The 16,754-nt window shown below is 33.2% G+C and overlaps 1 protein-coding gene across 1 annotated transcript in view; it reads right to left on the bottom strand.

The window, feature by feature from the left end:
* PCLO (piccolo presynaptic cytomatrix protein) overlaps window positions 1-16,754 on the bottom strand; it is a 346,987-nt gene that overhangs the window by 87,002 nt on the left and 243,231 nt on the right. The window contains exon 11 of the mRNA XM_081800627.1: window positions 6,505-6,630. Coding sequence (XP_081656753.1) covers window positions 6,505-6,630 — 126 coding nt within the window. The remainder of the gene's footprint in view (window positions 1-6,504; window positions 6,631-16,754) is intronic.

The raw sequence follows: 16,754 nt of genomic DNA, 5'->3' as shown, positions 1-16,754 counted from the left end.
TGGGTAAAAACAAACAAACAAAAAGACAAAAATACAAGACATCTACAGCCCACTTACTTGACAAAGGATTACCAGAATACATAAAGATTCCCTCAAATTCAATTTGAAACACACAAACTAATCCAATTAAAGAATAAGCAAAAGAACAGGCAAAATGCAGATGAGAAAAACCCAAGAGCTAACAAGATTAATAAAATATTATCATACTCAACATCACCGAAGGGAAGGTAAATAAAAACAACAGACACCATCCCACATTACATTTGAAAAGAAAATTTAGAGAAAGAGGACCAAAGATGTAGAGAAACAAGAAGACACATTTACTACTCACAAATGTAAAAACATTTTAACACTTTGGACAGCAACTCGGAAAAATCAACTACTGTTGAAAAAACCACACAACATTCTCTTACATTATTTAACAAGGTAGTCATTATCACCAGAAATTTAACTTGTAGAAGAAATTCCTCCACATGTACATAAGGAGACTACTTCAAAAAATCATAGCATTGCTTGAAATAGTTAAAAAAAAACCCTCATAAATAACTTAAGTAACCAGAGACTGTTTAAACTATGGTAGAGATGTAGAATAATAGAATTCTGCCCCATAATGAAAATAAATGAACTAGAGCCACATGTATGACTTTGGATGAATTGCATAAACTTCATGTGACTAAGAGAAGTTGCAAAAATACATTAAGATATTGTTTATATAAAATTTCAGAAACAGGCAAGATATGGAGTTTATGACTACATACATAAAACTGTGAAGAAAAGCAAGTGAAAGAGTAACCTCAAATTAGGTCTGGTAACTTATTCTGGGAGAAGTCTAGGACAAGAGAAGTGACTACAGGAGGCTTTAATTGACTTATATGTATCCCTTTCCCCTAAAAAAATGAAACAAATATGGCAAGATGTTGATATAATAAATATGGTGGGTACATGGCTGTCTGCCATATTATTCTCTACAGTTTTTTTTTTGTACACTCAAACATTTGTAATCAAAATGACAAGTCAGTGCCCCATAAGTGCTAAGTTGCATACATCAAACCATGAAATGCTGAGAAGCTCCCCCAGCCCCGCTCCCATCAGGGAAGGTGGAACAGAAGGTGTGGGATGTTGAGCTGGGCATCTCAATAGATGAGGAGGTGAAAAGTGTGAAGAAGCTGTGTGAGTCTTAAAAGATCATTTCCCTGACTGGGGAGAGGGCTCAGACTAAGAAAAAACATGCCCTCTTTTAATGAATCAGTGAGCATCAAACCCTGACTTTTTGTGGTTACTGTGTAATTGGAGACATGCAACCATTGAGTTGTTTTAGTAAAATTCACAAGACTGAGAGCAAAACACACTCACCATTTAAGTGCAAATAAATCAGAAACATGTGTCAGGCAGCAAACATTTTCACATAGCACTTGCTATTTCGAGTTGAGATTTTAACTTCTAATTTAAAACTCCTCTGTTTCATGCCCTTCACCGTCTTACAATGCTTTTGGGCTAGAAAAGAACTGCCAGGAGAAAATCTACTCCTCACACTCTGCCACTGCACAAAACTGCATTGCATTTTCCAGGTATCATTGTTTTTGTTTGTTTGTTTTTTCTGTATCAGTAACTATCCAATACCATACCCCCACTCCAGAGATCTTAATTTAAATTCTAAGCAAAGAAAAACCAAAAAAACCCAAAAAACAAAAGCCCTACAGTAAAGTTTTGAGTAGTTAAGCTCAAAGTTATAAGAATGTGTGCCCAGAGGAAATGGTTTCTATTTTGTACGTTTTTTTCCTGAAAAGGTAATAAAAAATGGTAATTAACCAAATAGAGATGCTGTCCTAAATGTACATGGTTCTTTACAAATAGTAGAGTGTGACTACCTGTCTTATTATTTGCTTCACAAAATACTGAGAGGAGTAACATCTTAATAAGTATATAACATTTGCAATAAAAAATTATTTAATACTCATTTCTATATATATTATTTGAAATCTTGTTTTATTTGATACTGCTGGGCCCCGGGTATGCAGGAAAAAAAACCTCATTGTTAAGGGACACGAAAGATCCACGCACACGTGACGTGCACAAATGGCTGGAACATAAAGAACTGACCCTGGTCTTTATCAGATTAAACAAAACAAAACAAAGTCTTTGCTTGTCATGAGGTATGGATAATTATATTATGGACTCTCCAAATTTGGAGATGGTTGGTACTTTGATCTGAGAACAATAAAGCATGTCATGAATTCAAAAATTGTCATCATATCGAATAGGTTCACTAGGTAAAACAGAGAAAAGAGAGTTTATTACAGAGGAAGCATCTAATTTTTTGAGGTCATTGGTTAAGGTGATGATTATACTGAACCTGGTATTAAAATTGTACTATGAATAAGGTTTATAATCATTTTTCTAAAAATAAATATTTAAAATGGAAGTGACAAGTTTGAAATATACATTCAAAGTCCATACATTCAAGTGTACTTTTAGATGCTCCCATTAGTTCAAAGAGAAATAACAATATCAAAGGAGAAAATGAGATAATATCATACACCACTTAAAGCCTCAATACTGATGAGGATTACACAGCCCCAACACTGTTGATCTGAAATTGTTGAAAATTTTAATCCTAAAGCAAATAGCAAGAAATAGCACTTTAGAAACTTAGATTTGTAGCTTAGTTCCCCAGATGTTTTGTCATCTTCTTCTTCTTCTTTTTTTTTTTTTCCAACAGAAAACTGACCTTATGCATTAAAAGGAAGAATGACAGGTTGCAAAAAATCATTCTTGGTCTGGTATTTGCTTAAGAATGTTTAGTAATGTTGCAGAGAAATAAGTTTTAAGATTTTGGAAGATTAGTTTCCCTCAAGTATCTGACTATATACGTTTTTTCAGAAAATCATTACAGAATTTTACAAAACTAAAAGATTGGCTCAGGAAATTTTGATTAACACAATGCTCCCTAGTGGCTTTTTTAGTTTCAGAGGATAGCACAAGCCTCTATTATGAGTGTTTAAAAACAAATTTCTTGAGAATAGCCTAATGATTCTGAAATACTAATTATTGCTAACTATCAGCATTCAGAAACACATCATTTTCCTACATTCTTTAACAATATAGACAACCTTGTTCAGAAAGATTTTTCAAAAAACAATGAATAAAAATCTTCAGGAAGTATAGGGGGGCTTTTTTCCCTTCGTTACATAAGTCAGTACTTTCAGAATAGCACTTGGCTTATGAGCACTGGAAAACCTACATGATTGGTCAGTATGTTTTAAATGCACAAATCCAGAGAATAAAAAGCTAGAGGAAACCTGGAAATACTCTTGCTCTTCCAAAAGTCAACACAATCAGAATCCATGGCACTGAGTGCTACAAGAGCGTAAGCATGTGAGACACTGATGAGTCTGAAAAGCCTACTGTAGGAGAAATAACCAAACTTAGAAAAAACAGTAAAGTCGGCCTTTTTTTTTTTTTTTAGCAAGAGCTTCACTGTATGGAGTGGGGAAAAAAAATACAGTCTAAGAATTCTATGATCAACCAAATGTCATTCATGTTTTCAATCAACAATTTTAAATCATAAAGGCTCAGTGTACATACTTTTGTATTCAGAAATGCAGAAAGATACACTTGGAGGACATCAAATCAATTCCTAAGTCTACCTGGAATTCATTCTACAGATGGAGATATACAGTTACATACACACAAACACATATTTTATCTATTTATTCATATACATACAATTTTCCCTTAGAAAAGAATTAATTTTAAACTAATGGTGAATTAGCCATCTTTATTGCCTTCAATAAATAAAATTTTATTATGGTCATGCAAAATTTTAATTACTAAAAAACCACAAGACTCCAGTGATATACACTTGATATTGTCATAGTGATGCCTTACCTAAGGCATAAAAATCAGAGTTGTGTTTTAACCAATCTACTGCTCTGAAATTTTATGATAATCTATCAAAGATTGAAGGTGAGGGCTCTAAGGATACTATGTATGAATAAAGCACATAGTTACAGACAAAACAAAAACTATGTAAATATAAATACATATACATAAACATATATATCCTGAAAATATACAGGTCAAACAAGGTGAGTCCTTGTGGATTCCCATTTGGACTGATGGCCTTCTAGTCAGTTCATCTTTGCATATAAAGGGAATGAACTTTTATCATTTTAGCCTGGTGGCATAAGACAAGGAATAGCCTTTTGGATGGTTTGTATGTTAAAGTAACTCCTTAAAATATTTAATGTTTCAAAAACAGGATCTAAATATTGAACCAAGACATCATCATGAAGCTAACAGAAAGAAATACTACCAAGTGTTTTATTAAAGACCTATGTTGCAAGAGTAAATAAAGCAAAGATAGAAAACATAAATAACAAATAATGGGTGTGCATTTTATAAGAACTGGACTCCAACCAGAGGATCTGTGTTCACGGAAAGGCCTGGTTTGACACTTTGGCAAATCTTTGGGAGAATCACTAAATAAATAATTAAAATAAAATCTTAAATAATATGCATATAGCTTTTAATGATTTCCCGCTCTAACCAAATAGGTGGACTGTAAAAATACTTCTTCCAAAAATGATGAGAAATGGAGCATGTAAAATTTTAGGTTCATTTCAATTTTCTCTCTTGAATTAATATGTATTATACCTATTTTTTTTAATTTAAATTTATGAACTTAAAAATGGCTACATAGGCTATCAAGTACAAAGAGTATCATTTCATAACAGTATGCTTCATTGAAACTGTTTTTCAAATCATCCTGATTTGTAGTATTTCCCAATTTCCATGGTGTAAATACAGAGGAGGGTTTCTTTCTTCAAGTATCTTTGCAAAACCATAACACAAACAGTTGCTGCAATTTTTTGTTTTAAAATAAAAATAGTATATGCATTTCCTTCTGGAGTATGCTGTATGAAAATGATCATATCACTCCCATTCTTAAAAATGGTCTCTATTTTAAAAAAATGTCTCAATTTCTATAGCTTAAGTAGACTGCAACGCCTAAGGATTAGCATTAGGAGTGATAGGATTATAGTCATAGAAACTCCATACAGACTCAGTGTTCTGTTCATAATTGTTATATCTTGGTTCATTGTCTTTATCTTCTTTTAGATATCTGGTTAATTCTCCTACATTTCCCTGTTTTATGCATGACATTAGAATATTTTTAATAATATCCTTTCGGTTACATATTAGGTAATGTCCTGGTAAACTGGCATTCTGAAAACCAACAAGGAAATAAACAAACAAAATAGGCCTAATTTATCACATTTATCTATTTCCACTTTGTAAAAACTCCCACCATGACCAATTCAAGCCATCAAAGTGACACCATTCAATGTGAAGTTGGGAAGAGCCTATCTAAGTGAGTTGGTACAAGTGGGCTCCAGTAGAATGCTGTGATGAATCAATAATGCCTCAAGTTTATTTACTCTAATAGGCTATCAAAATATACAGGGACTTTTTTGGTAGGTTCCAATACATTTAAGAAAATGACAGTGAATAATTTTAGCATAATTAAAATGTTAAGCAATGGGCAGCATTTTATAAAACTATGAAATGACAGAAAAACACCTTCCAACTAAGTATTTTAAATAAAATAAAATGATAGGTTGAGGCTATTTTATGATAAAAAATATTCATCATAAGCAATATCATTGAAAACTTGTAAACTATATGTTAGAGTTTGGAAAATGCGAATGACATTTAATTAACAAGTGAAAATAATCATTATGCATTTTGAGAATCAAGCATCTTATAACATTTGAAAGAAAGTGATAAAATATATTTTTATGGCCCTTTAGGTACATCTCTAAAGTCCATTATTTTAAAATGGTTTTGATGTAATAAGGTATATAGTATCTAGAAGTAGACAGTAACCTAGCACAGGAGTTGGCAAATTTTTTTCTGTAAAGAACCACAGAGTACATATTTTAGTCTTTATAGACTAGTTAGTCTCTGTCATGAATACAGTTCTGTTATTGTAGTGGGAAAATACCCATGTTCAACATGTAAATCGATGATCCTCACTGTGTTCCAATAAAACACTGTTTACAGAAACAAGCAGCAGATAGATTTGGCCTGTGGACTGTTCACGGTTTGCTGACCTGACTTTAGTGTGTACTGAATCATCTGGTATTTTACAGTTCTGATTTCAATATAATTTTTTTTAGTATTTATAAAAAATTAATCCCAATGATGAAAGTTTTTTTTAATAATATTGCCCAAGTCAGTAAACAATATTGACTAATTAGTGTTTCTTAAACAACATAATCCCATAGCAAATCAACAGCCAAAAGGACAATGCAATTGAAAATAAAATGAATATAATTGTGAACACATTTTCTTTTATATTACTATACCAAAATTTCATAATCAACTATAAGGAGAGAGGTTTACCTAGACAGTAAATAAAGAGGAAACCTGCATATGAAATTAAAATATATTTAATAGGAGTACATTCATTTTAATTTACTATGAAATCCTTATTCTTACCTTCTATAAGTTTCCCTGTCTGTTCTGCACTTCCTCCAGGAAGAATTTTGGCAATATAGGCTCCAATTTCTCCATTATGTCCAGGGATTTCTTTACCACCCACAATTCTAATTCCTAATCCATTACCTGTATTGGAAAATTAGCAAATTATTAGTCATAATTTAAAGGGACAACAGTCATCAGAAGTTATAAGGTGCACCAAGAGTTGGCTCTGGTAAAAAAAAAAAAAAAAAAAAAAAGTGGGCTCTGGTGTCCAGAAGCTATCTACAACATGAATGCTGGGACTGGACACTAATAACAGAAGGATATTATTCTGAATTCAGTAATAGTTGATATGAAATAGCACATTTTGAGATTTTGGTAAACTCTATGATGAATCACCTGATACAAAAAAATAATTCTTTGATTCAGCCATATCACCAAGCTATGATACAAATATCTTTGTCCATTTTTGACCAGATACTTTGTAAAAATATTGTATGAAGATGTTCCCACTATAAGAAACTCCAGAGCCTATAGTTCACTTATGAAATTGAGGAGCATTTCACTTAAAAAGGCAGTAATGGCTATCGTAAGTTGAGAAGACACAATCCAAGCATGTGATTGCAAATGATAAAATGAAAACACGATCAAAACTTGTGAATTACGATACACTTTTTAGCCTTAACTGATCAACTAACATTGTCTGTGCATTTGCGTGGCACCTACTGCGAAGCCCAATAAAATTATTCTTGACTGATGAACAACTTAGTAAACTTTTTTATTTCATAGAACAGATTTTTCTGTAAATAACCACATGCAGAAAAAGATGGAGAATGATTATTATGTGAAAACTAATTGAGATAGAAATGAACTGTTGATGTTTTAAGTTTATATTTTTTTAATCAGCTAAAAATTAGCAAATATATATAAATATAAATATATAGCACCATATATATATATTTTTACCAATGCCAAGGATATTTAAAAATAAAAGTACTTTAAAAAAGCAGAATTCTTCTTCTTAAATGAAGATAGTTATTTCTTTAAATTAAGATTGTTTCCATTCACCGATTGAAGTACCATTTTCAACTCTTTCAAAATTTCTGAATTTTAAGAGTCAGCTCTCTTGTAGATTCTGTTCCCTTCCCATTTTACTCTTCAAAAACAATCCCTGTAGTCAGCATCAACACAGTACAAACATTCAATAACCAGTAACACCGGATTATGGAATCCTTCTGTCATCTACCTTGTATATTTTGGTACAATGGTAAAACATCATTCTCAGGTTATATGATGGTTCCAAAGGAATTTCCTCTCTCCTTTTCTTCATCCCTTCCTTCCTTGTATTTACCCTCTTTTCTCTCTCTCCTTCCCTACTATTTGCCTCCCTCTTTCTACTTTTTTACCACGGTAAGTGGTAAGGAAATGTCATAAATCATCTTTTGGGATCTGAGACTGACCACATCTGAAGATGTACCTCAAAACAAAAATGAAACAAAAAGAAATTAATTGTACGTGTCTAAGTTTCCTGCTGTTGTCAAGGGGACAGAGTTAAATAAGATACTGGCTTTCTCTGGCCCCACTTGTGGAGTTTTTCTGTCACCAGTTTCTTGGTCCATTGCTTCCACTATGAGTAGAGATTAATTTATGATACACATTGAATATAACTGGGTGAATACAGAACATCATCTAGTACATGACCTGGTTTCAACTAAGTCTGCGTAGAAACAGTTGATTTCTTAGACAGTAGGCTTTAGGGATTCACCAGGACTGATCCTACAGTAAGACATTAGACAGATACAAATAAAGGGTAGAAGATGCAGAAAAGTTCTTAGCCACTCTTTATTCAATTAGTCTAGCCTATATTTTAGTGTGCGAAGGACAGTTTGGAAATTACAAAATGAGGATTTAAAAATAGCTGGCCATAATTAAAGGGTTATTTCATGGAATTTATCAGTAAAAAATAAAAATAGTTTCTTAAAGATTTGATTTCACTCTCCATGATTGAATCACTCAGAGCTGTAATTTACCACTTGTTAAACTTCTCATAAAAACACCCACAGATACTGAATTTCTAAAGTGGTCAGTGCAGCCATATCAGTTTTAAGATGTGGTCAGTCTCAGATCCTAAAAGATGATTTATGAAATTTCCTTCGTGGACAGGCATATGTTCAAGATCATGGCTTGCATCAAAATTTATCATAATGCTAGAGTATAGGAGAGTACAGCAGGGTACAGTAGAGTGCTCAGGGCATTTGGTTTTAATTATTTCTTTTTAAGCTTAAAAGAGAGAATGTAAACATAGCCCATGAAAAAAATTTCAGCACTATATATTATAGGGCACAGCCATATGCTTAAGGATCTCCACATGGAATTGTTACGCCTCGTAAAGATATAGCTAAAAGAGTAGTTGTGGAACTCTAAATTCTATTAATTGGTATAAGTGACTATTTTTAAAGATTCAGTTATAGTTTCATTCTGTAGATGAAATTGTCTTAAGAGTTAAGTAGTTGGATCCTTAGTACCATTTGATTTTTGGTGACTGAGTACACTCTAAAACCTTGTAGTAAAGGATCAGTGGAAAGAAATTATATTTATATCCATCTTAATAAAGTAGCACAACACAATACTTATTTAATTTTGTAAAATACAGCTTCATACTATTGAATTCTAATACTCAAAACACTTCCTAAATACATGTTATATGCCTCAGTATCTATCTTAGGTAAAGTGAAAGTAATGCACAGTTATGACAATACTGTGAGAAATGAAATTTTATATGTAAAGAAGCCACTTCAAGCACATAGTAAATTTTCAAGAATTACTGTTGCTCTGGTTGATGTCATTGTGGTTGCTGTTGTATACTTTGTATACAACAAAGTAGCACAGAAATATTAAAGTTTATGATAAAATAGAATGATAGAAAATAAAAAGACTCAGAAAGTATAACAGTTTTTTGCTTATTTTACAGTGGTTACATGTATTCTAGTTTGGACATAATGAATATAAAGTTCATTTACATGATTTCTAATTATTTAAATCTGGACATTTTGATTTCATATTTCTATAGTTGCACTTTGATATTTTATGTATTAAATGCAGAAAATTAAACAAAAATATTTCTATAAAAATAAAACACCCCAACTCAAATCTAAATTGCAGAGTTCAATAAAAGATTTGGTAAATTCAAGAAGCAACATTAATTTTTAACTGAAAGGCCTATATCTGAATGGTCTTTGATAAGTGATGTTTTACTGTTTTTCAACTTTTGACAAATTTTTATCAACATAAATTCCTTTTGCCTCTCTGCTTATATTCTATCCAAAAACATTAATAAAATGCTTCCTTAGTTAGATGTCTTGAAAATACGGTGGTTTTGCTCAAGTGAACAGTGCAGCATGTTAGAGAGACAAGTAGTTACCAAAGAGAACACAGAAGCTTTAATAAAAGATTCTCAAAAATTACAGTAATTTCACAACATATAAGCAGAGATGTTGTTGAAGAAGCCTTACAGAGAAATCTAACTTTCAGAATCCTTTAAAGTATGTAGAGAATATTTTTAAGAAAAGAGAAGTTCAATGATGGATGTAGCAAAACCATTAAGAAAAAGTATTACCTTAATAACCTTAGGATTATAATTTAAATATACCAGTCTTTTTAAGTCTTCATTATAATTATGTGGTAAATATACTATTATGTATTCACTTTTAATGTTCCAGGCCAGGATGGCAACATAGGAGGCTCCTGAACTCACCTCGTCCCATGGACACACTGAATCTACAGCTACATGTGGAGCAATTCCCTCTGAAAAAAATCCAGAAACTAGCTGAATGACTCCTACATATTGGTCAATGAGAAAAAAAAACAAAAATGAAAACAAAACCACATAAAAACAGGTTTTGGCATACCTTCAACTACTGGGAGCCATTAAGAACAAAGAAGGCAGCTTGGACAATCACTAAGGTTTGAGAGACAACAAAAGCTCAGACCAGGCTGAATCATAATGCTTATCTCCTATATGAAACCACTGCATCAAGACTGGGAGAGGTGACTGCTTTATCTAATGCTTAGAAATCAACACAGAGAGTCAAAACAATTGAAGTAACAGAGGGATATGTTCCAAACAAGAGAACAAGATAAAATTCCAGAAAAGGACCTTAATGAAGTAGAGAGAAGTTATTTGATAAAAAGTTCAAAATAATGGTTATAATGATGTTCACTGAGGTTAGCAGAACAATGCATGAACAAAGTGAAAATTTCAACAAACAGAATATATTAGAAAGTACCAAATGGAAATCACAGAGCTGAAGAATAAAATATATGAACCGCAAAATTCATAGAGGGGTTCAATATCAGACCAGAGAACTGGAAGAAAAGATGAGTTAACTCAAAAACAGAGTAGTGGAAGTCATTTAAGAAAAGGAGCAAAGAGAAAAAAGAATGAAGAAGAGTGAAAACAGATTAAGGGATTCATGAGACACTATCAAAATGAAAGGCATCCTATAGAATGGAAAAAAATTACAAATCATATTTCTCATAAGGGGTTAATATAAAAATATAAACGCATTTAGAGAACTCATACAACTCAACAGCAAACAATCTGATTTAAAAATACGCAGAGAAACTAAATAGACAATTTTCCAAAAAGACATACAAATGGCCAAAAGGTACATGAAAATGTGCTCAACATCACTAATCATCAGGGAAATGCAAATCAAAACCAAAATGAGATATAACCACACATCTGTTAGAATGGTTATTATCAGAGTCCATAGTCTCTCATGGTTCGTTTCCCCCTCCGATTTCCCCACCTTCATTTTTCCCTTCCTTCTCCTTTATCAAAAATATAAGAGATAACAAGTATTGACAAAGATGTAGAGAAAAGGGAACCCTGGTACACTGCTGTGCTGGTAGGAATGTAAATTGTTTACGGCCACTATGGAAAACTGTGTGGAGCTTCTCCAAAAAATTAAAAATAAAACTACCCTACGATCCAGCAATCCCAGTTCTGGTTATCTATCCAAAGGAAAAGAAACAGGATTCAAAGAGATATCTGCACTACCATGTTCATTACAGCATTCACAATAGCCAAGATACGGAAACAACTCAAATGTTCATTGATGGATGACTAGATAAAGAAGGTGTGTGTGTGTGTGTGTGTGTATATACACATATATACACAATGGAATATTATTGAGCCATGAGAATGAAGGAAATCCTGCCATTTAGACAACATGGATAGCCCTTGGGGGCATTATGCTTCGTGAAATAAACCAGACAGAGAAAGACAAATGATGCATGGTATTACATATATGTATGGGGAAAAAGTAAAACTCATAGAAACAGAGTAGAAAAGTGGTTGCCAGGGGCTGTGAGTTGGGGAAATAAGGAGAGGTTGGTAAGAGGGTACAAACTTTTAGCTATAAAATGAAAAAGGTCTGAGGATCTAATATAAAACATTGTGACTATGGTTGTTAACACTGTACTGTTTAAGTGAAATTTGCTGTGAGTAGAAATTAAATGTTCTTACACAAACACACACACACACAGAAGATAAATACATGAGGTGATGGATGTTTTAATTAACTAGATGGGGGGGATCCTTTCACAATATATATGTAAATCAAATCACCATGGTGTGCACACTAAATATCTTAAAAATTTATAAGTCCATTATACCTCAATAAAGCTGAAATAAAAAAACAAATAAAATGAGCTGTGTATAAAGTAAACATGAGCATATTAAGGAGACAATCTTTATATTTGCATTTAAAGTTTAAATCTACTTTAATTTTATATGCTTATTAACACGTTACATAGAGTATTATAAAAATGTTTTTTTTCATCTTAATATATGAAATATTTATGATGTAACTATTGGAACATTAAGTTTAGACAAAATTAAAATACTTGGTTCATTTTGACACTATCACATGCTACATCTAAGCATCAAGGAAAAGCAAAATTTTATCAGTGAACACACTATCTTATGAATAGTAGTCCTTAAATCAATGGAGTTTATTATTCACAATAAAGGTATCACAGGATAATGATATACTGCAATTTAGTCATGTCATTAGTTGGGCTGAAGAAGAAAGATTATCTATATAAATATTAATGCTAATGAAGTACTAAAGATAATGGAAAAGTCCCCAAAGGATAGTTCAATTAAATCTATTTTTATAGTTTATACATTAATTATACTCCTGAGTGAGACTGTGAAAGTTTATTTTTATGTTCTTTCACCTACTAATTTCTAGGTTATAAATTATCTATATAAATATTTAGGAAAATATACCAACTTACATTAAAAAAACCCATAGTAATTTCTCCTTTGTGTTCTTATCAAATGCTACATTAATTCATTAATACTTGAACATAAAGACCCAAAAAATATTTCATTACTTCACCATTTTTCTTTATTTTTACTAATTTTTGTTCTTTATGAGAAAAACATTCCTACAAATACAACAACACATATCAATTGCTTTAATAACAATCCCTACTTGATTGTTTCCAGCAGCATCAAAATGGAAACACCACCTTAATACGAAATCTAATCGGACTCTAAACCTCAGTATACAAATTACATACTCAACTATTCCCATTAGCTTTTTCTAATCCAGTCAATTGCTCTGTAGCATTCTTTTTCCTAGTTTTAAATACATACCCTTTACATACATGAAGGATTCAGAGAGAACATTTTTTGTCACATTTCCATGAACAAAAGTTTGCATTCTTCTTTTCTAATGTAATAAGACTAATACTAAGATAAAAATGCAACACAAAGCATGTCTAAAACGCTATTCATACTTATACCATACCTAGAAGAGATGGGCCCAAGTTGGGCCATGTGACTGAAATGGCCATTGGTATCGGAAATAAGGAAGACATATATACATATACATATATATATACACACACACACATATCTTCCATATATACACACATACAGATACGTATATAAAACATTATATATATACGTATATATATACACATATCTGTTGTTGCGCACCGAAATAATGCTCTCAGATACCAATCTGAGGGGTCATACAGGGCTGCCTCTACAAGGGAGAGTAGCAGCAGCTGAATTCTGCACATAAATTTTATTTTGTTTTTTATCAGCAAAGCAAGGACAGATGTATCAAAGCATGGGGAGGGAATACAAAGAGATGGCAATTATCTGGAAGCCAGAAAGCAGGTCTGTACCCTCCCCTATGCGCAGGCACACAAGGAGGGGGTTATGGAATAAGGGAGGAACGGGATATCTGCACTTGCAATCACCCGAGGCAGGAAGGGGAGTTGAGGGTTACTTTCTTTCATATCTCCTTATCTGTGCCCTGCCCAGGAGATCTCTATGCCCAGGAGATGATGGGATCCTATTCCTACGGGGCCATTGCATCCAACAGCTGGAGAACAGGAAGGCTGCTGATGTTTCAGATGCTCCCACAATCACTCCTTAGAGCTTACAATAAACTTTCTAGGAATAACCTGACACATATCTTCCAAATATATACACAAATACATGTGTATATAAAACATTATGTGCATAGATAGATGTAAAAAAGTCACAAGTAAGTATCAAAAGACACTGGAATTCTGGCTTTGTTGAACAACATCTTTCAAATAAAAGATATTTTGTACACCGGTAAAGTAATTTTATTAAAGGTGCATAGGATTTCTCTCTCCTGAAATACTTCAGAAATAATTCCCACCAAGAAAATTTCCCAGGACTGCCATACTAAAAAAATCATGCTTCATTCATTCAATAACACATGGATTTATTTCTTTATTTTAACTTATTTAAGGCAAATGCAAAATTATAATCAGAAAGACCAAATCTGAGATGTTTGTATGATACTCCAATAAAAGGAAATTAAAAATAAACTTAATTCATTTAGCAGTACTTAGGGTCCAAAATGAAATAATTCTTTGATATGAAATTGGATGTCACAAAGTTAAAAGGTAGGGTCAATTTATAGATTTGGCCTTTGTTTTTTAAGATTTTTATTTATTTGAAAGAGAGAGAGATAGAATGAGCATGAGCTGGGGGCAGGGAAAGGGAGAAGAAGCAGGCTCCTTGCTGATCAGGGAGCCTGACACAGGGCTCCATCCCAGGATCCCCAGACCATAACCTGAGCTGAAGGCAGAAGCTTAACCGACTGAGCCACATAGGCACTCCTATAGATATGGCCTTAATATTTACTTGTTTAGATATTGATCACATGATGACAACCCAGGTCTGGGAGTGGGGTCATTTACTATGTGTGTAAAAGAAAATTGTTATATTGCAAGATACTCATGTAACCCTATATTGTCAGTGGAAATAGAACAGTTTAAACTTATATTACTGTAATGCTATGATGAGCTTTTCAAAATAAGTGCCAGTCTTATTTAATAAAAGATAAGTAGGAAGAGAAATACTATTGCAATTCAAAACTTAGCAATAAGCGTTCCTTTTGTACTTCTGGAGATAACAGAAGATTGTGGCAGACATCATCTATCGTGACTCCCAGCGAGTCACTTCCGGAAGCACCCCCTCCCTTTGAGGGCAGGAGGAACGTGTGACTTAGTTCTAACCAATAGGATCTGACAAGGTAATGTGATAGTTACTACCATGATTATATTATCTTAGCCAACTAAGATGAGAGTTTTCTGCTGGCCCTGAAGAAGTAACCTGCCATGTGTGAGAGGTTAGGAGAAAGCACCACAGGGCAAGATGCTGAGGAGCCTCTAGATGCTGAGAGTGGCCTGGCTGACAGCCAGGGAGAAAACAGGGAGCCTAGTTCCATAATGGAAGGAAATGAATTCTGCCAATAACCAGAGGAGCTTGGAAGGATATTCCCAACAGAACGCAGCTCAGGCATCATGCAGACTGCAGCATTGTGAGATCCTGACCAGAGATCCCAGTTAAGCTGTGCCTGGATTGGTGACCCAAGAAAACTGTGAGATATTAAATGTGTGCTGCTTTAAGCCATTAAATTTGTGGTAATTTGTTACACATCAGTAGAAAATTAATACAAAGCTAAAAGTTGTATCCTGAGTTTTCTGTGCACACAATATAGATGGACATTATCTTGGTAGCAAAACTTGTGGAACATTTGTGTTTATAGTAGTTACCACAGTGAATGAGCAGCGACAGAGCAGAAGACAGGCCATGAAAAAATTACCCTTTGTCCCACAAAAACAGAGGAAGAGCTCTGTGATCAGTTCTGCAATGCTGGGATTCTGGTATAGTATGTGTAGGAAGCATACAGCATCTAGGCAACACTCAATACATAATTGGATGAATATTGAATGGATAAATACTAAAACACCTATTTTTCCCCCGTGGGGCTAATGCATCAACGATAAGGGTGTTAAAATAATTTAATTGTATTGTATTTTATTCTTAGAAAATGCCTTAAAAATTACATTATCTCTTTGGATGTTAAAAGAAAAAGAAAAAACAAACAAAGCCCCGTGTTTATACATGAGGGAAATGAGGCTTTACGAAGCTAAGTGCTCAAGGCAACACCTAATAATATGGCAAAGCTAGAGTGAAGCCCACACTCTTGCTCCAAATGAGTGACTAGCAAGGCATCTCCTATCTGGTTAGCACCAGAGCATCTGGTTTGGAATCAGAAGGGATGGGTTTGAGAACAGCACATCCAGCCCTTCCTTTCCCTGTTCACTTGTAGAGAGGAGAGTGATGAGAGGGATTGCAATTACGCCATTAAAGGAAGAATCCATCAGGATAGAAGAAATATGTTGGGAACTAGCAATTCTCAGTCAAGTCAGTTAAATCACCATTTATTTAATCAGTAGCGGGAATTGATTAAATTGATTACTTGATGTGAGTTTTATGTAATATAATTTTTATTTTTCTACTGATGCATAAATGTTTATACCATCTTATATCTTTAATAAACATGACAAAGAAGAAATTGTTACTTTTTTAGTATTACGGTTTTAATCATTTTTGTATTTTTGCATTTGTATTACAAATATGAACTGTATCTGTATCTGTTAAATGAATATGTAATTGGATTAATACTTATAGCCTGGTATGCAAATCTGTAAAGAACAAAGTACGCACAAGCCTGGTAGCATAATAATGGTTATGATTACCACAAGTTTTGGGAAGAATTGAGAAACTGATTAGGTAAGAGAAGTTCTGAATTTGCAGAGTCACTTAGACATAAAACTAAAATCCAGGTGTCCAGATAATGTCTGCACTACAGTCTAAACCTGTTCTCATCAAAATCAATTTGCTATTGGTGAAGGAA

This window comes from Leptonychotes weddellii, chromosome 12 (assembly GCF_054177405.1).
Source record: "Leptonychotes weddellii isolate Sample4059 chromosome 12, ASM5417740v2, whole genome shotgun sequence".
In the NCBI taxonomy this organism is placed as follows: Eukaryota; Metazoa; Chordata; class Mammalia; order Carnivora; family Phocidae; genus Leptonychotes; species Leptonychotes weddellii.
This window is presented reverse-complemented; position numbering and strand designations above follow the sequence as displayed.